The sequence below is a fragment of the Etheostoma cragini genome, chromosome 6 (assembly GCF_013103735.1).
Source record: "Etheostoma cragini isolate CJK2018 chromosome 6, CSU_Ecrag_1.0, whole genome shotgun sequence".
Taxonomy (NCBI): Eukaryota; Metazoa; Chordata; class Actinopteri; order Perciformes; family Percidae; genus Etheostoma; species Etheostoma cragini.
Genome location: NC_048412.1, coordinates 25,139,778 through 25,166,847, shown reverse-complemented (window position 1 = coordinate 25,166,847; position 27,070 = coordinate 25,139,778). Strand labels below are relative to the sequence as shown.

Here is a 27,070-nt window from a genome sequence, read left to right as displayed (position 1 = left end):
AGGCAGTTCTGAAGGCAAAAGGGGGTCCAACCCGTTACTAGCATGGGGTACCTAATAAAGTGGCCGGTGAGTGTATACGGCAAATAGTGTCTCTTCTAGGCTTGTGCCGATTGGCTATCAGATCGTATATCAACGACTGAAGGAATAATCTACGATTGTTTTTTGATACGCATATATAAAAGCAATTTTAACTAAGTTACTTTCAGAACTAGAATAGCCTGCACGATTAATGTCACAGCAGCTAATGTTAACGGTTGAGAAGGTAGCTAACAGCTAATAGCATGTAAACCATAGACTGTAATATTAAAGTCTATGGTGTCGCTAAAAAGGAGATCGTTATGAGTGATTGAGCATTGTACTATTAAACGTTAGGTTTGAATATAAAGTGGATAATTAGTAACCTGGCTCTGCCCCCCTACGTACTTCCACTCAATTTATTCAATTAGTGGATTTTCTCCGGCCAATCATAACCTGTCCAAAAGCGATTAGAGGGAGTGGCTGAGAACAATGACTTTGAGGTTGTATGCTAGTTTGAGTTCTAGTCCTGTGAAAGAGCCGGAGAAATATGCGAGCAAACCCATTCGGTCCGTTGTGTCAACGCTGCCAAACGTCCAGAAGTTAAAGCATGAGCAAGAACAATCTTGGCTGAGTTTTGTTGGTGGCAATGATGTTGTGGCCTTGCTCCCCACGGGGTTTGGGAAAAGTTTTATTTTCCAGTTTGCTTGATGATACTAACCAAAACAACTAGATGTGTTGTGGTGGAAACAGGAAAATATAAATGTATATTGTGTTGCAGGGGTATATGTCATCTAAAGGCTTAAGCAACATAAGTTACCCTGAATCAGTTTACTCCGTGCAAGCTAAGGGAACAATGGCCCTGGGAACAATATGGTGGGATCACCCTTGAGAGGAGCTCATTCACCGTCTCTCACAACAGGCCATAATGAGATGCAAGTAGAATGGGAAACAGAGGAAAGAAGTAGGTTAAATTTAGACCGTGGTCTAGCGAGTTGGAGACCTAATAGCTCCATGTGGTTGGCTACCAAGCCCAGCAGATAGACAGGAGTGGAAACCAACCTTAAGGAGTGTATTATTTAGGTTGACCTCAGACCAAACCAAACACATTTTGAATAAATAGAATGAACCTTAAAAAAAAAAGAAGACAAAAACATGCTCTTTGAAATGGCTGTGTGATAGTTTTAAAACAAGGCTGGTCTATCTTAGGGTCAGTGGATTAACATATTGGAGTAGTGTCAGCAACCTGCCTATTTGTGGGGTTTGTTGTCAGAAGCAACTGTGACTTGGGTGAAGAAAGGTTAAGATAGTTGGATCTACCTCTTTGAGGTGGTCTGCGCTGCCCCAGGAGGCTGACCGCTGGTGAGAACTTCCTTGTTCTGGTCCCTCATCAATCCAGAGACCTGGAGTCTGAAACACATAAATACATACAATACACATAACCCCATGTTACACAACACTATATAATTTCCTCTAACACAGACACAACTCATGCTATTGATACATGCACTAAATGTACTGTCCAACATTGTGGCCACCAAATAGCATATCTTATGAAGCATAGGCACACAAAGATAAGTATGATGTAGGATACTCCTGCACAATAGTTTAATAACATGTTTCCATTGTGTGTAGATGCAAATATATCTATATAGAATACAGTACATCTCCACTAAAGTCTAGGATTAAGTAAGCTGCAGTTCCTGAGATTTATTAATGTGGCAGTGTGGTCTAACGTTTACAGGCATCAAATAACTGAAAAGTCACAGATGTAGTAGTTGTTCAGTCTTGTCAATGTAAGAGTCACGTCATATTAATTGTATATATTTATTTGCACAATAAAAATACCGTATATGTACACACATTCTTTACCTACATATACTCAAATTTACATGAATTTTAAAGTAAATAACAGCCAGTGCAGGAGAAGGAAACTAAAAGCTTAAAAGAGAAAGAAATTCTTTAAAATGTAAATTATTTGGATAAACATTAGAGAAAGAGGTGGCTAAACGCAGTAATGAGGGTTGTCTGCTCAAAAGTAAAGCTGAAAATCTGGAATCAATGAAAATGAGGAAAACAGTCATATAATGGCATCCCTGAGGAAATAATTATATTCAACAGAAAAAAAAACAGCAAGTCATAGCCTGTTTGATTGCTTCCATTAGTAGGAAAATGTAACTTATAATAATAAATAAAAAAGTAACATCTGTGGCAGGGCATAAAACTATTTCTTTTATCCATGGGCTAAACCAACTAGTTAATTCCGAAATCCACAAGCCATTTTAGCCAAAGATAGTTGAAAGAAAATAATTACAGGGCTAGCAAATAATTTATGGTTACCTGCCTTGTCTGCCATGGGTGACATTTCAAAGGACTTTACTAACAACAGGTGCTAGTATCCCACCTTGGAATTTCCTTCTTTTCACCTTTAGTTACTCTATAAATAAGTTTAACTATTTAGCCTATATACACCACTGATTTGGCAGAATATGTACAGCACAATGCTAAGCTTATCCCAGGTCAATGAGTCTACAGAGAATTTTGTTGTCGTAGAGGCATAGAGGCAGTTCTGTCTCACTGAACATGTCTTTTAGAACTCTACTGCATAAACAAGGAAACGGTTAAGTTATGTAAATATATGCAAAAAACAGAAACAGGCTGAGGAGGTTTCATAAGGTTGTCTGAGACCACATACTTCCCCCTGATTATGCATCTCAACAGTGCCTCTGGCCCTCAAACATCTGACGTTTTATGTTCAGCACAGTAGTACAAAACATCTTAAATGTCAGTGTCTTTACACTGCCTTATGTCTGACCTCACACAAACAGAAAAACCTCTATGACTCTCCAACTAACGCAGAAGCCTTGCCCTATGATATGTATTATCACACTGTGAATAATGAGGATCACCCATGAAGCCCTTTGCACTGGATTGCTGGCGCTGGTTTCCCCAGAAAAGGACAGGGAATTAAATGGGTGCTTGTGCTCTCATAAGAAGGGACCACTGTGCTTGGCTACGCTGGATGGCAGATGTGAAGCTAGCCTTTAGCATTAACATTTTGTGCATGGCCTATGGAAGGGATTGTGCCGTTTGATGCCTCTGCCAGACATTGAGGGACTTGATGCTGCAGCTTAATCTTTTCATACAGAATGCAGATTGCTGTAAAAGGGCAGACAGGCTTTATAGAGTCATGGACTTAGTTGTTGAGGAAAAACTAAGTTCTCACAGATGTTCTGACGTCAAATAGGGAGTGTTACACACTACTTGTAACTCAATGAAATATGATACACTTTCATTTGGCAGTAAGTAAAATATGTAGGTTTTTATAAAGCTGCCCAATACTGGTATAAAATAAATAAACAATAAATAAATTTGATAATAAAAAAAAATGTATGGATCGTGGTGGGGGTTCATTGTCAGTCTGGCACAACAAAGTGGTGTTATTCAACATATTTCAATTAAAAACCCATTCTATTCAGTTATTTACAAGTGGTCTTGTTTCATATTCAAGTGTTACTTCATTCTCATGAGCTTTAAAACCAATTAATCATTTTTACATTATAGATTGACATGCGGTAATGAATATATGTTTACTTTTAAAAGTGATGACAGCAACTTTCAGCACACAAACAAAGTTCAGTTAATGAGGACAACTAGACAAGAATTAACCTAATACTCCAGTTGTTGGCTTTTTAACTGACATTTAAACAAATATGTGCTTGTGGGTTTATAAATTACCAAGCACTCAATGTTTCAGACACAATAGGGACTTGCTATATGTATCCATGCTTTTACTTTAAATCATAAGATAGCTAATAACTTGTAAGATATGTCATGGAGCCATAGGTGTCAAGGTAAGGGTCACATTTTTCTTTATGATGAATATCTCAGTAACTCCTAATATCCCCCCGGTATCCATACTAAGACAAGACATTTAAAAATACTACAGCCTTGGTCTGGGCAATATATCAATATTATATCAATATATGTGGCTTGATATCATCTTAAATTTTGGAAATTGTAATATCTTGATATGACAAGTGTTGTCTTTTCCTGGTCTTAAAGGCTGTATTACAGTAGAGTGATGTCATTTTTTGAACATTCCAGACTGTTCTAGTATTGGCATTTAGCCACATAGTTATTATATCAACATAACTGATGATTATTTATAAAAACTCATATATTTTGTGAAAACACCAATTGTCAACCCTACAATATTGCCACAATATCGATATTGAGGTATTTGGTAAAAGATATTGGGATATTTTCCTTGATTGACATGGTTCCTCCTCTACTAATTGTTCACAAGAACATCCACTCAGAGGCCCCTTAATCATTGTAGCTCTTGGACTTCCGGAATGAGTTTTGTGTTTTGTAGACTTGGTTATCAGGTGCTGTGCCTGATAATTTACTGCTGTGCAGATAAAACTCTGTTACCGTAGCCTGCAGCTTGCTTCCCATTATGCTTCCCACCCAAAGGGTTACATGCCGGCAACATCCTCAAGAATCCAGCTCTCTTCCAAGCAGGAAACAATGACTGGGCTTCAACAGAAGTGCAGTGGAATTTTAGCTGTTTTTTTAGATTGCATGTCAAGACATGTGAGCAGAGTGCACTGCTATCATTTGATGGCTTTTAGAGATGAGCACAACATGCATTCTGACTTGGTGAGTGGGCTTTGTTTATCTGTTATCTTGTGTGTGTCTAAAACTCATTAAGCATTTCAGAAAATGGATAAACGTCTCTACGAGGGCATTTTTGTTATTTGTTCTTACTGCATTCTTCTATATTCACATAAGATGACACTAATATAAAGCAAAAACGGGGAACAGTGATAGCAGATATCATGTAATATAGGACTAAAGTAGAAGTAATTATGTATTTCTATTTAAAAGACCCTGACACACAGGGGCCCAGGCGGCCTCTAGCTCACCTAGTAAGAGCATTTGCTCCATGTAGGCTGAGTCCTGCAGTGTCCCGGGTTCTAATCTGACCTGTGGCCCTCGCAGTGTGTCATCCCACATCTCTCTCTCCCACTTTCCTGTCTATCTACTGTCCCTTATAAAAAGGAAAAAAAATAATAATAATAATCTTTAAAAAATAAAAAAAATAGACCCCGACACAGCAAGCCAAAAGATCGATGATCTCTAGTTAATGGCAGATTCCCAGTGGAGTAAAAACAGCAGGCTAGTTTGTCTTTCCGTTATTTTTCAGATTACAAATGCAGACTGCTCATTAGTTATTTCCTCTCATGCAGGCGCAGAACATACATGCATGTCAATGACCACCTTGCCATCGGCTGTAGTCTTTGTGCTGTGTTCAAGTGCAACTTTTAACAGAAGACGTGAGGCGACACAAAATGTTTGATCAGTCTGCCTTTGTCGGTTTTAGTTCTTTGAGGTCGGCTTGGTGTTTCAGGGCCCTAATCTTCATACAGGCATTCTCTGTGTTCTGTAACCAGAGGGCCCATGGCACAGAGACCTATCCTGGAACAGTGATTAGCATATGTATGGGCCCTCTGCTCCTCAACTCCCACACAAAGGCAGACGGGCCGTGCAGCCACGAGGGCCAGGTGGTAAGCAGTGGGATTTCTCCTCGACTCAGCCACAGCCTGGAGGACAGGTGCAAACAACTTCACCTCCATGCAAGGCTACATAACAGCTAAAAAGAGAAGCTGTCTTGAAATTGTGTAATGCACAACAAAAGAGGCCAGGAACCTTTTGTCTGCTGCTCTCTGCTGTTGTTGTCTAATAGAAAGAGCTGGGCCCAGGCATAGCTTTTTAACAGGAAGTGGTCTCTCACTATACTTGGGGGAGTTTGTGCATTTAATCACTCAAGCATTTTCAAGTGTGTCACTCTCTCCCACATTACTTCAAAATAGCTAAATGTTTTCCATCTATTTCCACAGCTTTGACAGACACAAATCTCTTAAACTGGATTTTCATTTTAGACAGCCTTCAATCAGATCTGCCGATGGCTGGGAAACATCAATGAGGCCATGTCACTATATCACAGACAATTATCTCAATGTGCCAAAAAATAATATATCTACAAGAACACTGTGTATAGGTGCCCAGACGTTCAAGACATGACAATTATCAAATTGATTTTCCATACTTGTCCAGTCTTTCTAGGGCTGCACAGGAACCCTGTGATAAGAGGTATTTACTCTGCATACAGCCACTTCAAGAGATCTTGTAGCCCCTCTTACCACTTCCTCAGCCTACACACAAAGAAATGCGAGGCAAATGAGGGGTTAAAGGGATGAAGCCCATGTAAATTAGGCTTGGCGGTCTTCATTCAGACACATGAAAGGCTTCTGTCAGTAAAGAGGGAGCAGCCCTTGTCATGATCATGCATAGTCAATATTCTTTCATAACACAAAGCCGATCCAAACCAACAACCCCCCAAAAATTAAGCTATTAGAGAAAAACTGCATTTTGCCATCCGTCACATGGCAAGCTTAGTGGGTGATTATGTGTGGGCTGCTATTCAAGAATAATATGATGAGGCTCAATATATGAAATCCATGCATAGGTCTTATGAAGTGTTATGCTGTATTAAAATGTAGTGCTATTAGGGAATTTCTAAATATTTAAAGTAAAGACGATTTGGGCTTTATTACCAGCAGTCTCCTCCTTCCGCCACCAGATTACAATAACAAAATTTTTGGCCCCGGCTTGAAAATTTGTCTCCTCCACCAGCCTCTACGACACAAACCAACAATTATTTGGAAATCTTAACAACCCTAATTTCTTGGGAGAAATGAAAAGTGAGAGTGGAATTGACAATATCTTAAGGTATTTTTGCCATGTCAAAATTTAAAATAACAAGAACCATATTGAGTAAAAGCGCTTCCGGCTCATGATTATTAAACAAACTTCCGCCTGGTGTTTCTCGTGCAGTAAGCTTTCTCCTAACACATCCTCTGAATAACACTGATTAAGCCATTTGACTCTACTTTCCCAACTTGATTTTCTTAATTTCCCCTGACATTGCAATGCACTTAACTGATTAATTACCCAAATCCGAATGTACAATGTAATGATAAATCAATCAATGTCCCCTGCTGAGCTGAATCAGGCAGATCATGTGTCACGTCTCTAAATCTATTTGGTAACAAGAAGACACATATGTGTACATGTAATGTAGCGCCTCTTCTCTTTGTCTCCAAGGTTGTTGTTTTTCTGGAACCAAAGACAATGTATTGATTTGGTATGCACCTTAACTTTAAGGCAGAAAAATGGAGTCCGGGGACCCCCATAGGTCTGTGGCACTCTGTCCATCAAAAGTTTTCATATTCAGTCATTTAAATTATCATGATATAAAAATTAGTACTTATTATTTTTTAAACTGAAGACTTTAACGTTCACAGAATAATATTTTAATTTTTAAATCTATAAAAGTTAATAGATTACTTTCTAATCTAACAAATCTATACCTAGGGGCTCCCGGTATTCTCTATCTTTTAAGGTGTCCTTGGCTAAAAAAAGGTTGAGAGCTCAAGCATTTTGAATTTGCTACCACCGATATGCCTCTGACTGGCCTCTCCTCCAAGGCAACAGCAGCAGAGTTTCAAGGATAGTATTATTTTGACCCGTCTACCATCCAAGGGGAGGTTATGGCCTAAACCAACAGGATCACGGCATCTGTTTAGTAACATTAAAATATTGTTCAAAACAATTTTGCAATGGGAATACAAAATTTGCAAAGTAAAGACACTACCAGAACCACCGGATCCTCCTCCTTTGCAACTCCAATATAAACAAATATTATATGGACCACCCCTATTCAGGCCTATAGCCAAGATAGTGTTTTTTTTCTAAATGGCATGTACCTGTGTGGCTTTGTCTTTCATACATGAAGGGTAGGGTCCATGGGAGTCCCGAGGCCACTGGCCGGTGAGGTATGGACCTGTGATGGCATCCAGGGAAGACGTCCGCCGGATGGCACTGGAACTCCGAACCTGTAACTTGGACCTTTCTGCTGTGAATTGGGAAAGCATAAAGAAACACAAATGCAGGCATCAGCACAATGTAAGAAATATTCCCAAACACCCCCTTTAGGCATCTTTGAATTTGGTGAGCCAATTTTCCTGATTGTGTCAATAAGATCAAGAATAAATTCAACAAACAGTAACTGTGTGATAAATCTCTTAGAACAAATGTGTAGCAAAGGACTGGGGGCCATATTTTAGGTGACACAAAAATGTAATTGTCATTAATGACCTGAAACTAAAAGCAATTGGATAATCAAAGTCTTACTGTCAAAAATAGTTTTTTTTTGCCTAGTTCCTTTAAATCTGTTGTAGTGGGAGCACAGAAAGCATTGTGGAATTACAGAATAGAAATATATTTGTCAATCCCAGAAGGAATTGTTACCCAGGTCGCTGGCTGAAAAAAAAGATAATATAATATAAGATAATATCTCCAAAAAGAAGAAAACATTAACACTTCATCTTCACCTGTTAACTACCGCAATTAACAGTGTTCTATTGAGACCTGGCATTGCAAACTCTTCTTGTTCTTAAAGTGTGGAACATTTTTCTAATCTCTTAAATATTAGTGCAGGGCAAACAACAGGCTTGAGACTGGAGGCCTGAAGCAACCGTAAATGGCTGAGCAGGAGTATCTGATGTTATGAGAGAAATCTGATGTGTGTCAGAACAGTTAGGCACACACCAGCCACATAAGAACTCATAAACAACCACACCACAATGCACATTAATACTGCCTGCATCCACTAAACATTCCTGCAGTGACACGCAGTTAAAAAAGAAGAGAAAAACATAACACACAAAAAAAAATAGCATGACACTGCAGTAAGAGCTGGATTAAATTTATTAGCCTCAATTACACATTGTGTTACTAATAAAAGCAAATGAAAGCTCCTTCATTTCCGCATCAAAGACAGAATAAAGGAATAACATTATGATCAGGGAACATGCTAATTTGTTCCATTCCCTGTCTGAGCAGGCTTAGGCAGAGGCCTTTCCAACATGAACACACAAACCAACAGACAGACTAAACTATCTACATGAGGCACCCCTCTCCTAACAGAACTACATAGCCATTCATTGTTTGTTCTTTGTTTATAGAGTACACAGGCCTAACCACCCAAAGGTATTGCCTAAGTAAGCTTACTGGGCTACAGTAAAATTCCCTGAAGCGTTGTAGACAAAGGAAGCAGGCTAAATTTCCATCAATATTGATATAGGCCAAGCCAGTGCTCTCACAACTGGGATTTTGGTTATTTTCCATGGTATACCCACTTGCCAGACTAGAATAATCTCCTGATGAGAAAAAAAAAAAACTGAAACAAGACGTGTAAAGCAGTCCATCTGCTGATTGTAGTGATAAGTGAGTGGTGCATGTGATATTAATGTAACATTTCTTTACCAGGTAAAGAACTGACTGTGAAAAGGTCTCTGCATTTTCAGGAGACACATGGGTGGTTTATTAACTGTAGAGTAAAACGTGAAAACAAACATGTGGTCCAGATCAGTAAACCATAGGGAATGAATATAAAATCAATGTGTGCATCAAACTCATAAAATACTTTTTTTTTTTTTTAAACCTAGTGGGCCCCAGTGGACTTCTTTAGCAAATATTTACGCAAAATTATTCAAAAATTTTTTCCAGGTAGGACCCCTAAACCCTCCGCAAAACACGTGCACCTACGTCTTCCACAAACCTAGAGAAAACAATGCATTATGTATTACTTTAATATACACACATAGCTGGTCTTGGATATATTTAATTAAATTACCTACACAGTAATGAAACAAGAAATTACCCACAATCAAGAAGCAAGCTTGGTTATTCTTATCTTATTAAGAATGGGTGCTAGGAGAAAATCCCAAAAATACATACAGTTTCTGATTATACAGATGCTGAAATGCATTCCCATTACTTATTTGCCTAAAACATTTGTTATATTAATTTGTATAATATAACAACTGATTTGGTATGATTTTTGATTCTGTAAATACGTATGATACTGTGCATTTATGTGCTATATCATTTAAATTAAAAAATAACCATTACATATTCATGGAAGAATCTCTATAACCACTATGCCACCCTGCAGTTTATTTTGTGCTTATTGCAAGCTGTAATTAAAGCAGTGTCTTTCATACAACATGAATAATGATATAAATCTTGGCGGTCATCATGATATTTTAAATGAGTTTCAGCATATGTCCCTCAGCTGGTCAGGAAATGGCTTGTAGCATCATTAGCATAAGTCGATGAGTCCAGTGAGTACCTCTCGCAACAAGCTAGCTTGGACTAGTTTGAGTGCATCTCAATGGCTGAGGAGGGTACTTTTATAGCAGAAAAGATTGAGCAAAGTTAAGGTTAACCAGATGCTATACATTCAGTCATGTGCAGGATAATACAACTGTAGAAAACACAGCACAGTTCCTTCGGGGTTCATTGATTTGGACAACACGCTCATTTTCCCATTTAGTCCTACTCTGCAGTTTGACTGAGTGACAATGAAGCTGAGCGTTTTCAGCACAGCTGGCACTTTGACAGAGAACAGGACTATCATTGGTGGGACAGTATGGTAAGTGAATGATGTCATGCTGGTAAACCTAAAAGGTCATTATGTGGAATATAATACTTTTCACTCTGTCCTTCATCATTGGGCTATGATCTGAACTGTTTGAACACCAGTGCAGTCCATTACCAGTGTGACCTTTTTTGGCACTTACACTTATGGTACGGCAAGGCACTTTGGGCTTAATTTCCCACTAAATGGTAAGCATTATGTCTGCAAGTGGGTTCAAAGTACTACAATAATGATACATTACAAAGTGCAAAACCTCTTGCTTTGGTCACATCCAAATGGGCTGCTGTAATGAAAGATGAAGATGACTCAATTACATTTGCATTTTTTGACTGCTAGTAGCCACCGACCGCCCCCACATTGATATGATCATCATCTGAGCAGTCTCCTGTGTGTTTGGACTTTGAGGTCACAGCGATGAAGCCACTAAAATGAGACACTGGCCTGGGGTAGAGGTTGTTGCTTTTACATTGTTGTTTGCTGGTATGTGTGGCATGCCACTGGGGTGGGAAACCAACACCAAATGCTAGCCAAACACTGGTGAAATTCGTCATGCCTGGTAAGTCTGCCTACTCAGTTGTTATGGAAGAGATTTTGTTTCCTGCCTTGCATGGTACACTGGTCAAGGTTGGAGGTCATCTCATTCAAAGAACTCAGGAATGTGAAGCACATCACAAACATTAAATTCCACACACAATTCCACAATAACTACCATCCTGCACTGTAACAAGAGGGCTGCCATTTTGATTTTAAAAAATGTAAGAGGGAGAAGCTAATGAACGTGACTAATGAAGGTAGCACTGACCCAGCTGGTGTACTGTGGTTGCTGTGTGGCGTGTTGCAATTTGTGACCTAATCTTAAAAACTACAGAACACTCTTGTAGTTAGAATACCTGGTGCTTTTCATGGGAACTGATGCAGAGTCAGAAACACCCACTGAGGTTAACAGAACTAGAAGGAGTCTTTTTGTCACATACTGGAAGAGCAAGCTGTATTCAGAAACTTCCATATCACAATGTGCCATATATTGTGTGGTTATGTGTGAGTTTTGTCCATAAAACACAGGACTTACAGAAAAAGCAGTATTATTTCTGCCCTGGCCTACAGAAAGATACTGATACCAGTCTGGAAAACCAGCTACAGTGTTCATATTTGGCAGGAAAGGCTGTCCCATAAATGAGATTTAGCATAACACTAGGAAAAGCAGATTTAGTCACTTTTCAGTTTATCTTTATATCACTTTCAAGGATCAACTTAGCATGACACTGAATGACATAGCACCAGCCTCTGTTATCTATGTGTAAGGCAACATGGTGAAGCTCAGAATATGTTCTTAATGTGGTGTCCTCCATGCTGTATGTATGGAGTGAGGCCAGAATAACACCTAAATATTCGCTCAGCAATGCCTCTACTGGGACAGACGTGGCCTCTTTTACAACTGAAAACATGCCTTTCTGCAAATTCTCTCCTCCCCTTCTCTCCTGTCAAAAGTCCACAGGAAATATGAGAGCCAATAGTGCACTCTATTCTCTTTATAAGTGCCTAACTGTGTAAGTGGATGATAGGCAAACTAGTTAATGCATCAACCTTCTGCTAATCAAGTTCCAAACTTGCAGCAGACTTAAAGCATACCAGCTCAAATATATTATTTCTCCCCATTTTTCGCACAATTAAAATGTTCTACGGTGTGACGGTATACCAGTTACCATTACAAAAAAGTCACCATGACAAGTTATCAGTGGGCAACAGCACGTGGTGACATGGCATTTCTTGGCTTAAGTAAGGTAAAACAGTTGAATAAAAGCGTTTTTACCTCTGGAAACTGGGGAGTCTGGGGGACAAGAGGGGTCCTTATTTTCAGGGGACAGTCTTTGCTTAGGGTTTGCACTTCCTGAACTGAGTGACGGGCTGGAGGGGGGACTCGAGCCCCTGCTGTTCGTGGCACCACCGTAGAGGGTCTGTGACCGCGTCGGGCTGCTCTGTCCCCCACGCAGGAGCTGGTAGGGCACGGTGGCACGGATGGGGTGCAAACGGCAGCTGCTGTTGTTGTTAAACGACCCGGGGGAGCCCGCATTGCTGCGTCTCACCCTCGGCTGCTGAAGCGAGTTGCTGGGGGCTGACATCCTCCGAAACAGGCTTTAATTCCCCTCGCAGTAAAAAAGACGTACTGCCAAAGTTGCTGTTCTTCTAGTGGCGGAGGAGGTGGTGGTGTTGAGGGGGAACGGTAGGATAAACATTAGCTTGTTAGCACAAAAAAAAAACGTTAGCTTCCTTTTTTTTTAATTTCAACTCATGCACTCGAGAGTCAAAAACACACGTTTTGATGATAACTTACCTGTAAGATACTAACACATACCAACGTAAGATTTAACAATTACACAAGTAACTTTAAAAGTTGTTTTTCATACTTCTTGAGACGTTTAATTCGTGCCCTCTAGCTTTCGCTCTGCCTTCCCCATCATGTCCACTCACTCTAAATGACAGTTGTTTCGACCAGACTACTGGCTGATGCTTGTGGGCGGGCTACGCTACTCACTTCTAAGCTTTTGATTGGGCGTTGTACAGAAACTGGTCTGATTGGTGGAAGTTTGCTTTGGATCGTATTCATCCAATCAGGTAACAACTGTCTTACTAGTGTGGGTAAAGTATTTTTGTGTGAAAATGAAAATGTACAAATAATGCTTGTGAATTCCGCGTGTATGCTCTTGCATTCCATTTTATTACATATATTATCAAATGCAAATTACAGTTGGGAATGCCCATTAGTAGCTGTTCTTGAGCTTTCTATCATTATTAGACGATCTTCCTCAGCAGATGGCGTTTGCCCAATTGTTATGGAAATGTGGGCGAATGGTTCTTTCCTTGACTTTCCATTGAGAATGGACTACAATCATTAACATTATCCATACACTATTTATTCCAGCATTGGATACACATTTTACGTGAAAAAAATTACTGTAGTAATGTTTGTGTTCACTTTTCTTTGTTAAGCCTTGTTTGAGCTGCTTGTCTATGTATCTTTTGTGCATTTGTTCTAGACTATATTTGTATGCTTGTATCCTACTCAGCCAATAAGGATCATTCTGATTGTGGTGAGATTGTTCATTAACTGCTGTTTTTCAAGGTCAAGAGTGAATTTTAGTGTAAACCTTTAGGACAACATGCACAAGATGTCGGTAAAAATAACTGGGCAACCCTTAGGTGAGGAAGGATTAAGTTGTGATTGAAAGCAAAGCATAAACTTTACTGCAGCCAACTCCTATTTCCAAAGAAAGAATTAACTTTCAATATAAAAAGGATATGTATATTACTTGTCTAGTTCTGATGTCCAAAATTTACTGTGTATCTGTTTTTCACTAGTGTCCATATTTCCGCCTGCACTGATGGTCTGTGATTCTGTGGGAGTTCCCATGGGAGAATAATGCGTGACTCAACGCTTTCAAGCAAAGATAAAGAATGCACATGATAGAAAACCCACGCCATCTGTGTCTATAACACATGATAATGTAAAAATAAACCATGTAAACTTTTGGAAAAGAGCCCATTCAGCAGTGCTCCAATTTGTCAGTCGGAATTTATTTAAAAGGCAAACACAAGAAACACTGAAAGGATGAAATTCCAGCTAACCTGTTTTTCGGGATGCTACACAGCTCGCCAATTTGTCAGCCCCAATCCAAAATAGTTCACAAAAGGGCATGTAGGCCTATAAAACCTCCCACAACGGGAAGAAATTCTGGTGAAAGCGGCATACAGTAGCTCCTGTGCCCCCCTCATCCTCACCTCCTCCTCCCTACTCCATGACTAAGTGATTTAGCCAGCTCTGGTGCAGGCCGCCTCTCACTTACAATGCCTCCCTAGGTTAGTGACAGAGTGGGGAGGGTGGCAGAGAAAGAGAGAAAACCCATTTACAATGCGGCTTACACACGGCCGTCCCCCCCCCCCCCCACAGACGGCGCCCATCCTTGGATTGATGTGTGGTATGTATGGTTTTTGGGTGCAATTTGGGCACCACAAAGTGGGAGAAAGAAAGAGAGGGCAAGTCTGTATGTCGGAGGGTGTAGGAGGGGGGGGAGGGGGGTACAGGGCTCAGGCTGTCTGTTCTCTCGCCCTCTCTTTGAGTCAATAGTGTTCCGGCAGCTGAGGTTCTTTATGAGGGGAACAATCTGGAGGGTCTTGTCAGAATGCCGAGCAGCTGCTGTTTTCTGGCGAGCTTCTTTCATGGACCACAGGCCTGGAGAAGGCTGGTGAATACAGACGCACCCTCCCACCCGTCTTCCTCATCACCCCTACCTTCTCTGATTCCTCATCCTCTCCCCCCAAACCACCCCTCACAATGGAAACCCTCCGTCACAGTGCCAGATGAAGAGTGGCACAGATGAACATGAAGAGAGCAAGAGAGTTATTATTATATTTTGCGCTACACTCTGCTTTGTCACCCGGGGTAATGTCCTTCCCCCCCGAACAGTGCTTTCATGAGGTATGTGATCCTTCCTTAAGACAAACAGACGTTAAATAGCGTATTAAAAAACCCACAAAATATAGCTTGCACATATTGGCACCTGTGATCACATCTTTACAACCTGATGTGTGAGTGAACATTTGATTTTTTTAATAGATCACAATGAAACCATAAGCCTGATTCAGGTTAGATTGGAAGAGGCTGATCACAGCAGAGCCTCTTGTATTTCTCCTGAGTGGGATTTACATTAGTAAAGCAGTGAGTTTGCATTCTCTCCCTTTCGGTTATTGATTCAGTTAGTCAGATCAGTAACACACACTGCCTCCCTTCTTCATATAGAACTCTGTTACAAAATTACATTCACTAGACTTTAACCTGTCAGTATTTCATTCTATTTAAGCAGCAACTTCAGAGAAGGACACTGCTGGCCCCCTTTGTCCCTTGCCCAGTTGTTGCTGTGGCAGGTGCAGCAGCGAACCTGCACTGGTTGGCTTCGGGCTGATGTTTGGCTTCTCTTTTCGACAAGCGTCTCCTGTTTAGCTGCTGTCTGAAGGCACCAGGTTCCCTGTGGTGTCCAGCTGCATGCATTTACACGTGCAAGCAGACACTGGGCACTCTGTGTGGTCTCTGTAATGGACACATGAAATTCAATTAAAAAAAAACAAGTTACTGGTGTTTATGTGCTAGCCACAAGGACACAGAAGGCCACATCAGGTCAGTGTATCTTCCATTAATTGATGTTTTCTAAAAATCTAAAAACTGAATCTTGGAAAAATTGTTTTATAGCTACGGCTTGAATATCTGTATTTTCATGAATTATTGTTGACCATGCCATAATCTGAAGACATTTGCCTAACTCTCATCTTATGTCTTATTTCTATTGCTATCAACTCATGATATCTTTTGTATTTTGTACTAATGGATATTGGATTCTTTTTGTTGTGATTTTGCTTCAGAAATATAAATCCAGTGAACGGGAAGGTACACAGACTATAGGAGGAACCCTGTTCCCATACTGCAAATGATCCACACGTGCAGCATCCAGTGAGAGTCTCACCTGAACCAGCTGAGCATGTGGCCAGCATGGCCGCCGTGTCGACAGTTGTGACACCAGGTGAACCAGTTGTTGAATTGAGCCAGTTTGTTCTCCCTTGTCAAGTCCACCTTCTCATCTGACTTCCCTGTTCCTGCCAGAAAAGATGTACCCACAAATCAATATTTCCATTCAATAACATGTAAAAATATTTCAACGTTAATATGTGTGACATCAAAGCAACAAGGAAACCGGATTGGTAACTGAACGTCCAGGTGCAACTGCCTCTAAATGCTGATCAAAGTCCACACAATCTCCCCTGCAATTGCTTAGTTAAGTATTACTGACACTTAAGCTGCTCCAAGATGCCGGCCTCTTGCTAAAGATATCTGCTGAGCATCTGTCTACACACTCCACACAGGCCAGTTTACCTGGGCAATTAGAAACAGGTGTTCCCATGTTCATGAGGCAGAGGGCACAACGTGGAAGCGGTTTCCTGCAGCCGGGGCAACTCGTGACTTTGGACTTGGTGGGTGACCCGCTGACACCGTACTGGCTGAAGCCGCGGCCCTGGTGGGGCATCGCCGAGCAGCTATAGGAGATGGACTTGCCACAGAAGTTGCAGCTCACAAACACCTGTCGCAGAAGAACAAACACAAAGGTCGGTTGATAAGAACCGGTGGACATGAATGTAAAACCAATGAGCACACGTCAGCCAGCTGTCGGATTTTCACTTTGAAGGGGGAGCAAGATAAGCAATAGATAGTACTGCAATAATCCCAATGCACCTAACTTTGATTATGGGAATGTCAGGGGTGCAGTTAGGTAGTGCCGAGGCTTGCTTGCAGCAACAGCGTACTCATGATCACACACAAAGACATTTTTAGTATAAGGCTTTATAAAAGGGTCTCCTTAAGTACAACATGTGTACTATCTGAAACAGAGAAAATTACCTAGATTAGTAGAACACGGGTTTAACGACAAGAATTGAGCAGAGCTGCGGGTGTTACGAGCTTGGCATAAACTACCTGTGATAATGAACAGCACAAGCGTTCTATTTTGTTATGAGGAACTAGCATTTCAGACAGTAAACAAACAGAGTGCCTGAGTTTGCCAGTGCCACTATTACATTAGAGTCAGGGGGAGTGTGTCATGTTTCACTGAAATTGCAAACAATGTTTCCTACGAGATTTGATCATATTTGTGCTGGTGGCTGAATGTTCTGTAGGCATTTAAAAATATTTCTGATGTTTTTTTCAATGACAATACTTTGAGTCGATAAATAATTTCTTTCGCTCAATCTTTTTTGTTTCCGTTTAAATGTTTTGTCACTCTTTTGGTGTGGAGGCGAGGGAGCAGGGGAAGGGTAATGTACATGTTATCTGGAGAGAATATCCACAGCACACTGCTCTGAAGCCTGGCATCCCCACACTGCTAGCATATGGTAATATCCTCCATGAGTTCACCTGAAACTCCTAAACAGCGAGTTAAGTCTGTTTCTCTCTTTTTTCAAATAGAACCGGGCTGGTTAAAGTAAACTTAACTGATGTTAGGCTTGTCTGAAGGTACAAGCGCTAACTTTAGTTATCGTTTGTCTCTGCTATCGTAGCGAACATTGGTCAATGTTGATAATGTGGCAGCCCGCCACAAATAAAGTAATGTATAGGAAGTACTGGAACACATATTTCTGAAAATGTTATCAAAACATAACCACTAAACTGTAATGATTGGCATGATGAAATACAAGTATTTATGGCTCAAACTTATTATTCTTTTTATCAATTATTAATCACTTTGTAATTTTCTGATTAATTGTTTACGACGTGAAATGTCAGGAAATAGAGGCTCGTGTTCAGGAAAATTTCACAGAGACAAAAAAATTCCTTGTTTTGTTCAACCAACAGTCTACAACCCCGAAAACATTCAAATTACAACATAAAACATGTAAAACAAATACATACATTCTGTGAACATTGACATTTTCTGTTGATAAATGGATAAAAAGTATTATAATTTGCCCTCGGTCAATTTCATTTCAGCACTACAATGATTTAGAAATTGTCTGTTACCTGGGCCAGTGGCTTGGAGCTGGGGTCCAGTTTGCCTCTATAGATGTCAAACTCGGCCCGCTTGTGCCAGAATCTCCATGCATCCAACAGGTTGCGGTAGTTTTCGATCCAGCATTGGACTCGAGGGTCTTTCAACACTTCACCTGGGGAACCCTGTTAGAAAGTAGTTTTTGTTGGCGTTATTACAGTTTACACAAAGAATGGTGAAGCATGTCACAAAAACAAATCAAAGTCAAAGTTTACCTGAACAAAATAGCTTCTTAAAGTCTCACTGTTCCTATGTACCCGTTCCTCCAGAGGAATGGGTATACATGTTTGTGTATATGTGCAATTACTGCACAAGTGGTGGATGCCTTGTACACTGCAGTGCTCTATTCAAGAGCAGGTTAGAACAAGATAAAAAACTAAAGCAAACCAAGAGAGGTGTTTTATAACAAGTTAAATAAGTTACAGCCCGGTTCCACCACCCCGTTCCATGGTCTTCTTTATGGATTCAAATTTATGAAAGCAAACAACTCCAAAGAGGTTTGTTGATATTTGAGATGGCCATTGTGTTAAGAATAACAGCTGTGACATTTTAGAAATGAAGTGGCAAGTTTTAGCATGTGCCTAGATTTCTCAAAGGGTGTGATTAAAATCAACAGTTCCTTTTTTCTTCTTCTTTGTTGCAGTTTTGTTTAGTTCATTTAGGTTACTGGATTACTTATTTTGGGCTCATTTACTGTAGCTTCTTAGAGCTGTTCCCTGTACTTACCCAATCTGCAGTTTGCACCGCACAATACAAGTTCAAGTAGCATTTTGCATTTAATCAAACGTACAAACACTGTGCAGAGACAGACAGGCTCAATTGATCCACAAACAATAAACAGTAACCTGCTTCAAGTATGGTTGAAGTAAAGTAATGTTACGGTTTCCTCAGAAAACATGTTATCATTCAGCACTTAGTTTCTGTTAGACTTCCACCTATTTGTGTTTGGGTCTGTTCTCGTCAAATTGGCTGAATCTGTGGAATCAAATTTGTGTTTATATACAACCTTTCTTTAATCAGGCAGTTTCATTAAGGCCAAGGTCACTTCTCTAACAGACAGTACAGAAAAAGAAAAACCACAGGATATTCACATAACATCACAAAGTAAAGCACATACAACATAAGTGCCAATTACAGACGTAACTAAATAGATTGTGAAAGTTAAAAATAGAACAGTTGGAAAATACATAGAGAAGTACTTCATGTTATGGGTAACCAGGGTACAAAGTCACATGATAGTATAATACCTATACTGAAGTTGCATCGCTAAAATTATATAACAATTTTATGAGCTTTTATATTTTTAGCTGTTTCTAACTGCTCCTTAATGTTAATTGTATTATACTGCACTGTAACTTTCATTCTCATATTTATCTGCTTTTAATTTCTTGATTGTTTTTAACTGCTCTTTAATGTTTTATGTAAAGCACTTTTTACAAAGATTTTACTAAGCAAATTCAGTGTAAATTTCTTGTATTTTTATTATGTACAGTAGAGTTATAAAAAACCAAAAACATGTAAAAGCTTTGGTGCAAACTACAGAAGTGAAAACATAATTTGTGTAATGTGAATGTGTCCTAAGTACAGAAAAAGACCAACTTTGCATAAAGTGTCTGTTTTTGTGAACCTTTAGCATGCAGAAGCTGGCAGTCTGGACATCTCCAGTGCGGTCCACGTGGCTCTCCATGAGGTCTACGCCATCTTTAGACAAACCCGTCAGCAGGATGCCCTCCAGGTTGCCCGCCTCCTTCATCTCATTGGTTAGTTTGTCCATGTATCGAGGCAGCTGCAGCCACATATTCCAGTTTATCAAATCAGAGAAGAATGCAACATAACCATACACTTTTAAAAATTAATTAATTATGAAACTATGTTACAGGATGTGACATATGCTTAACTTCAGTATGGTGTCATGAGGACATAATCTGCTGGTGTGTTACCTGTGCGTCGCTGAGGAACATACAGGCAAAGGCAACTCGGTCCCGCACAGCAACACTGCTCTCATACTGGAATACAGACAAAGAATCTTCTCTTGTCATTTCAAATACATATTTATGGATCCCAATTTTTGTGTGTGTGTTTGTGTGTGTGTGTGTGGGGGGGGGGGAGTTAGCAACAAGCTTCTAACATCCAGTACATAGCTTTTGTGTCTCCATATTGGCACAGCAAATGATTAGCTTGTAATGTTATAATCTCTGCTCTGTGTACTTTTCTTTTACACCTAATCAACTGACTGTGCTGTTCTTACCATGGAGTCAACACTTCTGGCCAGCATAAGGTCTAAAGAGATAAATACATTTAACAGCAGCTGGTGGCCTTAATCTGATGCGACTGAGGGAGGAAAAAGCACAAACACACACTATGTCCTGGGCACAGGCACATTTTCTGTGAGGTGTTTTATAGTTTGCGACATTTCTTCCTGTGCATCTGAGGATTTCCTTAATAAAGACCCCTGGCGTATTAACTACCTATTGATCACAGTGTTTTGAATATGTAAACGTTGTTAAGGGGGCCAATTTAAACATCTTTTCTATTCACCAACTTTCCCTGCTTTTTTACAATAGAGCTATTCAATTCGATGATAGTTAGAGGTTCAATACCAGCACGCCATCATAGACTCCAGGCTCACTGGTGAGAAAGGCAAACATGATGCAAAGGTAGGGGTTCTTCAGCTGCAGCCTCAGAGAGCTGCACATCTCCCTCCAAAGGGAGGACTTTTCGTCGGTGTAGCCTGACAGAGCCATGGCAACCACGTTTAGGTTCAGGTCACCTAGGAATGAGATGGAGTCAGACATGCAGATTTAGTCCCTATGTGAAAAGTCTTTACGTTAAGTGCTGCATCTGCGTGTTGGAGCTTCTGAGTGAATTGTTCGAGGCGAGCTAGCTTTGTGGCACAAATAAGTTCCAAGACGAAGGAATTATTTTAAAAAGTTATTAGTTTTTTGTTTAGGTCACATTAAAAACAATCCCATCAATCTTTGGTCATCGGTGGGGTCTTTCATCGGGGAATAGCATTTAAACAAAACTAAAGAAGGAGATTTCAAGCATGTTCAAGCAAAAGAAAAGGTTCAGACAACTTGTGGATACTGATGGTCGTGTATAGTTTAAATACGTGTTCATAGAAGGCTTCAAAGGCCAAAGTGACGTAAAACTCATTCAATCATGTTCAGTCACAGACTCCATTCAATCATTGAAAGAAGCTTGACATTTTGGGAAATACGCTTATTCGTTTCCTTGCCAAAAGTTAGATGAAAAGGTTGATACCCCTCTCATGTCTGTACATTTAATATGAAGCTAGAGCCAATAGCCAGCAGCCAGTTAGCTTAGTTTAGCATAAAGACAGGAGGCAGGGGGACACATCCAGCATAGTTCTGTCCAAAAGCTAAAAAACAATCACTCCAGTACATCCAAAGCTCTGCTCATTTACACATCAAACCTTTTTGCAGTCCATGGTTAAAACCAAAATGTTTTTTATAGTTTTTTTTTTAATCAACTTAACACTTTAATTAGTGAGTTTTATAGGTGAAGTAAGGGGACTTTGCCCCCACCCTTTTAGATAGAGCCAGGCTTAGATTGATGATAAGATCAGCATCTCATGACCGTAGCCTTTTATTTCATCGACAGGGTGATTTTGTTTTTCTCATCCAATTCTGCAAGAGAGTGAATAAGAAAACTATTGGCATGTAGTACCTTTTTAAGCAAATCAAAAAATGAACTTGTTGTAATGGCTTTCTCTGCAAAACTAAGAAAAGAAAGTTTCAGTTGGCTTGCAGAATTGGACCTCACTAGACATTTTTAAAAAGCAGGCTGGGTACATGTCAGACTACATGATGACTTAACGCTTGTATAAGTGTGCAGATGAGAATCAGTACATTGAGTCAGAGCTGCTGTTTGAATAAAAAACACTGTCGAGATGTCTTGGCTGACACACCTTATCTAATGAATCACCATCAGTCATGTTCGGTAGAACACAACACACAAAAACGTTTGGCCTACACTGGTGGAATTTTTCTAAGCCAGGAGACGTGTGTAAACAACAGCCTGATCTCTCCATTTTCATTAGACCTCAGTGTGAGAGGCATTGCAGGATGAGTGTTGTGTGAAAACAAGGCTCTCCTGCTGTTACATTTTTGAAATTCCCCAAAAACCTTAACTTCATTCGTTAAAAGGCTCTGAAGAAAAGGACGCACTTAGCACCTTAAGACAGGACCGATGTTTATCAGGAGAGTACAATAATATGTCTACCACATTTCCAAGCAGTTGTTTATACACGCTCTAGACCTGAGTCAAAAGTGCTTCATAAGTGTTGCCTACAACATTTCCTGTTGAAGCAGCATGACAAGAAAACGAACAATAATGCAGCGGTAGGTCCCTGTGTAGTGTAAATCCAAGAGATTTCAGTTGTGGAGAGAGAAAGGTTTTGGATTATTAAATTGGTTGGATTTTTTACCGCTTCTGCTTAGTTTTGAACCACTGCATATAGAATTTCATTTCGCCAAAGACAATAAAAACCTAAACAAAAGCCTAAGAACATTACATCTATGACTACTCAAAGAATCAATGTGTTGAAAGAAAGAAATATAATATGCAACTATTTTAAAAATTGATTGCCAATACAAAATATTTGATGTTTCCAGGTTGCCAAATGTGAGAATATACTACTTCCTTGGTCTAATCTGCGGAATAATAGATAATAAAAAATATTCACTGGTTGCATTACAGAAATGAGTTTATACAAATGTATGTCAGTTTAAAAATGAATAAGGTACATTTTAGTGTGTTTGGTCTGAAACAATTTAACTTCCAGTCAACACCTGCCTTCAAAGACACACCTGCTTCCTATCCCCACCCCTCTCCCTGCCTACACCCTCACACCATCCACAGTGCTGCAACACTGACCGTTCTCAGCGGTGGCTCCCTTGTTGAGGATCTGGATGGCCCGGCGGATGTCCAGGTTGAACAGAGCCACGGCGGCTGCCCGCTCCCACTCACACTCCTGCTCCAGTGATCGAAGGAATATGTCCACACCGATGTCGGGACCCCGGCTTATCCAGCCGCAGAGCCTCAGAGCAAGGCAGCGCTCTTCGCTGTCGTACCGCGGCAAATCTGTCTGGCGGTCTGAGCCGCTCCAGCATCTGCGGCTCTCTTTTGTGCCTGGGAGACCCAGGAGCACATACACAGAACAATAAATCCATCAGTCTTTTTCAAAATGAGAAATGATGTACTATAAATTAAGGATAAAAAATTACATTATTATTTTTACAAATGCTATTTAACTAAGGTCTGATTCTTCCTCACAAGGAGCATTTTATCATGTGGTTCAGACAAGTGTGTCACTGACTTACCTGAGCTGGTCTTTACAATGTTCTTGATACCAGAGTAGACCACAGACTGTTTGTTCCCCTGCAGTTTCAGCTCCATATCCTCTGCACACTGCTTCATATGTGATACTTAGATAGGAATTGTAACAGATATTGCAGCTGAAACAACATAATGATAGCACGAAAAAAAAGGGCAGATCAGGGTGCACAAGAACAATACTTGCTACAGAACTTTATCACATCACTCAAATTCAAACTGGAACAAAAATAGAATAACAGTTAAACTGCTGCTGAATCCAAGAAATTCAGACGTTTTTACTATTCACCATCCAAACAAGAATTAGTACTTACTATAGAAGACAAACTTCAAAATGTAGGATCTATAAAGGCTTACTGTTGGTTTCTGCCTATTGAAACAAAACTGTATCTATATAGGATTTATATAAAGATGTTTTCACCCCCAAAAAACATTTATCGCGATTGTCTCATTTGAATCCAAGCCAACTGTACACAATCACAATAGTTACAAATATGCTAAACACACAGACAATTTTAGATGGCCACTTATGATAATAATCTATTAATTATATTTTAGTTACCTCCAATAATATTTTTTCTTTAACTATTAGGCACAATAACAAAATATATCTATAACTGTCAAAAAGACTGTTCTGCATATCTGACTAGTTAGCGATGAAAAGGGAGAGAGAAAATTCTAAAAGGGCTCGTGAAGCACAACTGATAAACAGACTGAGCTGTGTTACCTTATCAATGTTGTTTTTTGTGTTTTTTGTTATCGAAACACAGATGTACCATATCACAATCAGTGTTATACCACCATAAACATTAAAACAGCATCACGTCTCCACTAAGAAGGAATTCCCACCACTTCACCGTCACAAAGGATATAGAACAGATCATACCACAAAGACTTGAGCTGGGGATCGTTCCCTCCAGCCAGCAGGTGGTTCCTCCACACCTGGACGGTGTCGTGCCCGTACCTGGACTGAGCCCTCTGCCTCATCTTAGTGGCGATGTCTTTCTCAATCACGCTCTCCACTCCTTCAGCTCCATCCTCCACGCAGTCGTACAGGTGTCTGCCACACGCCCACATGAGCGAGGTGGTGGAGCTCCAGGCCAGTGAGATGCGTTCGAACACGGTGAAGTCCGTCATGACCCGGTTGGCTGCTGACACCACCACCATGCGGTTCTGAGAAGACGGGTGCCAGGCAAAGCTGCCAATTTGGCTTTCACAGGGCTGCACGCTTCGCTCAATGATGGTGGGCTCCGTCTCATCACCAATGGGCGTTGGAGTGTGTTGCATGTCGTACAAGCGAATGATGTTGCTGTCACGTGTCAGCGTGGCCAGCAGGCCGTTACGGGTTGGACACCACGCAACCTGAGAGGAGAAAAGAAGGCATCAAATTATTAAACGCCAACTTTTAGCTTATAACATCTACTGTATCATATTTGACAACAAACTACATCTTCAGAATCCAAAGAAACATTCTTATTTTGTTCTTAAACAGTTCTTATCCCAATTAACCTGAGTTTAATCATTTTTCTCAAACAAACTGTATCCTGCCCTCCAAGCATTGAAATTCTGTAGTGTGGTGTCTGGCGCCAAACTGCACCATACCTTAGTGAGCGGTTTGGGCTGCTCAGTGAGCGTGAGCACGGGCTTCTCAAACTTCCTCAGATCCCAGATGGCCACCTGGCCCTCAAAGAAAGAGGCCACACGATCGGGGAAGTGTGGGTCGACCGTTACCCCCTGGATGGCCTTAGTGTTGACAAACGTTTTCTGGCTTGTGTTTCTCAGATCAAATATTGCGAGGTTCCGGTGCATGCCAGCCAACAGCAACTTTGGGTCACGAAGCAGCCAGCAGAGGGATAGGCAAGCATCGTTCTGGCCTAACTCATACAATGGTTTGGTCACTACTGAGCTTGAGTCCAAATCCACAGATGAAAGACGAATCTTCTCAGAGGCTACACTGGCATCTGAAGAAAACTTACTGCTAATGTCCCATATAAGGACAGAAAAGTCTGCCCGGTGCTTGTCCAACCCAGCAGCCAGCAAGTTGCTGTCCACTGGGTTCCAGGCTAAAGTGTTGCATTGACGGGCATGCTTGGGCACAAACTCTTTCCCCACCAGTTCTTTACATGTGGAGTTGTGGCTCTGACCCAGGCTGGTGAGCACTACTCTGCCGTTAGCTTGGCCAACAGCGAGCAAACACTCAGGCTCATGTTTTGGGTACCAGGCCACACATTTCATGTAAGGGGTGTCAGAGTTAATGGCTAGTAACGTAGCAGCAGTTTCTTCAGAGAGAGGGAGAGTGCCAGCCTTGGTTTCTGAACTGCCCACAGGTCCAATGCGGTACAATCCCAGCTCAGAGTCACAGATGACATAGCGGTCAGGGTGGTGTGGAGACCACAGGATGTCCGGCTTGGAGCCACTCATGATTCAGAAGCAGGTAGAAGAATCTCAAGGAATTATGTCCTCTATCACCTAGAGATTGGACAGATTGGCCGAGCAGTTAGCCCATGGATAAATACTAGTGATATTATACACACTTCACCTTAGTGGAATAGGTGCATGTTGGCAGAAACACTGCACTGAGAAATCCCATAAATATGTTAAAAGTAACGTTAACTTGTAAATTAGCGGAACTGTTAATTTAGATCTTAGCGTTACAATTGTTAATTTTATAGCAAAAAAATGGCAACCTGATAAAACCTAGCTAGTAAACAACGCATTTGTTTGAAATAAAAGCACCATGTGAAGTAACCAATGTAGTTAATTTGCTATATGACGAAGTGTAAAAGCAATGAAAACTAAAGTCCAAAGTTTGTTGACATGCTAACTCAACTAAGCTAGCTAATGCTAACGAGTGAAGGACGAGCAGTAGCATGAACGTTTAGCTAGCGCGAATTTAACTCGCAGTCGAAAACATTTGCTAACAGTTTACAATATCAACGATGCTGTGCTACTTACAAACACGCAGTGTTTAAATGAGCACGTGAAATGCGATTTGGAATGCACATGTCGGGCAGGGGTAATTCAAGCCTCACTGAATGTTGTGTGTTACAACAAAACATGTCCGTCATGTTCGGAATGTCAGATAATCATGGTTCCGGTTACTCCTACTGTTTACGTAGGCCTACGTGCAGTTTACCACCAGAGGGTGCCATAACCAAAGTGTGTGAAAATACCACAGAAAGGAAAGCAACAGACAGATTTAAAAACCCATTAAATTATCAGAGTACTTTACGCAATCGATTAAGACTGAGCAAATTATTCGAACATATTCTTTCCGGAATCTAAACAGTGCACACGGATGTGTATTTCACTTTAAAAGTAGGCTGCTACCACTACCACTACGGATACTACTACAAACAACTGTACTGGGGATCCGTACATGGGAATCATACTACATCTGGTTTTCACATTAGTGGGTGAGAGTGGAAAAGTAAAATAATCTCATTTGGGACTTTTACGCACAGCATCCAAACAATCTCCATGCGCAACAGCCCAAACATAAAGCAAAAACTGTATTAACCCTTGCAACGTTTTTGAA

At 40.5% G+C, this 27,070-nt stretch overlaps 2 protein-coding genes and 1 long non-coding RNA gene across 7 annotated transcripts in view; 1 reads left to right on the top strand and 2 right to left on the bottom strand.

Moving 5' to 3' along the window:
- The window catches only part of LOC117945834 (glucocorticoid-induced transcript 1 protein), a 23,319-nt gene extending 10,234 nt beyond the window's left edge, over positions 1-13,085 (bottom strand). For 2 of the 3 annotated variants that reach the window (XM_034873552.1, XM_034873554.1), the window contains exons 1-4: positions 12,921-13,084; positions 12,399-12,772; positions 7,851-7,999; positions 1,336-1,425 (exon numbers count right to left, since the gene is read on the bottom strand). In XM_034873552.1, coding sequence (XP_034729443.1) covers positions 1,336-1,425; positions 7,851-7,999; positions 12,399-12,708 — 549 coding nt within the window. In that variant the 5' untranslated portion in view covers positions 12,709-12,772; positions 12,921-13,084. Of the gene's footprint in view, positions 1-1,335; positions 1,426-7,850; positions 8,000-12,398; positions 12,773-12,920 lie in introns of all 3 variants that reach the window. The other variant, XM_034873555.1, reaches the window with a different exon arrangement.
- LOC117945855 lies at positions 13,072-23,188 on the top strand. The gene is made up of 3 exons (XR_004656913.1): positions 13,072-13,201; positions 19,808-19,934; positions 23,059-23,188. It is a non-coding gene; the product is annotated as an uncharacterized LOC117945855 (long non-coding RNA).
- Positions 14,144-26,646, bottom strand: mios (missing oocyte, meiosis regulator, homolog (Drosophila)). Of its 3 annotated transcripts, none has more exons than XM_034873539.1 (12): positions 26,488-26,646; positions 25,135-26,001; positions 24,405-24,894; positions 23,520-23,618; positions 23,074-23,328; positions 20,775-20,944; positions 20,115-20,180; positions 19,802-19,960; positions 18,147-18,299; positions 16,509-16,713; positions 16,102-16,231; positions 14,144-15,671 (listed from the first exon to the last, which is right to left on the bottom strand). In XM_034873539.1, exons 2-12 carry the CDS (start codon positions 25,951-25,953, stop codon positions 15,581-15,583), a joined length of 2,637 nt encoding a protein of 878 aa, XP_034729430.1. In that variant the 5' UTR covers positions 25,954-26,001; positions 26,488-26,646; the 3' UTR covers positions 14,144-15,580. The 3 variants fall into 3 exon arrangements, with proteins under 3 accessions (XP_034729430.1, XP_034729431.1, XP_034729429.1); XM_034873540.1 differs by having other exon boundaries at positions 16,102-16,225; positions 26,484-26,630; XM_034873538.1 differs by having other exon boundaries at positions 26,484-26,629.
- Positions 26,647-27,070: the final 424 nt, after the last annotated feature.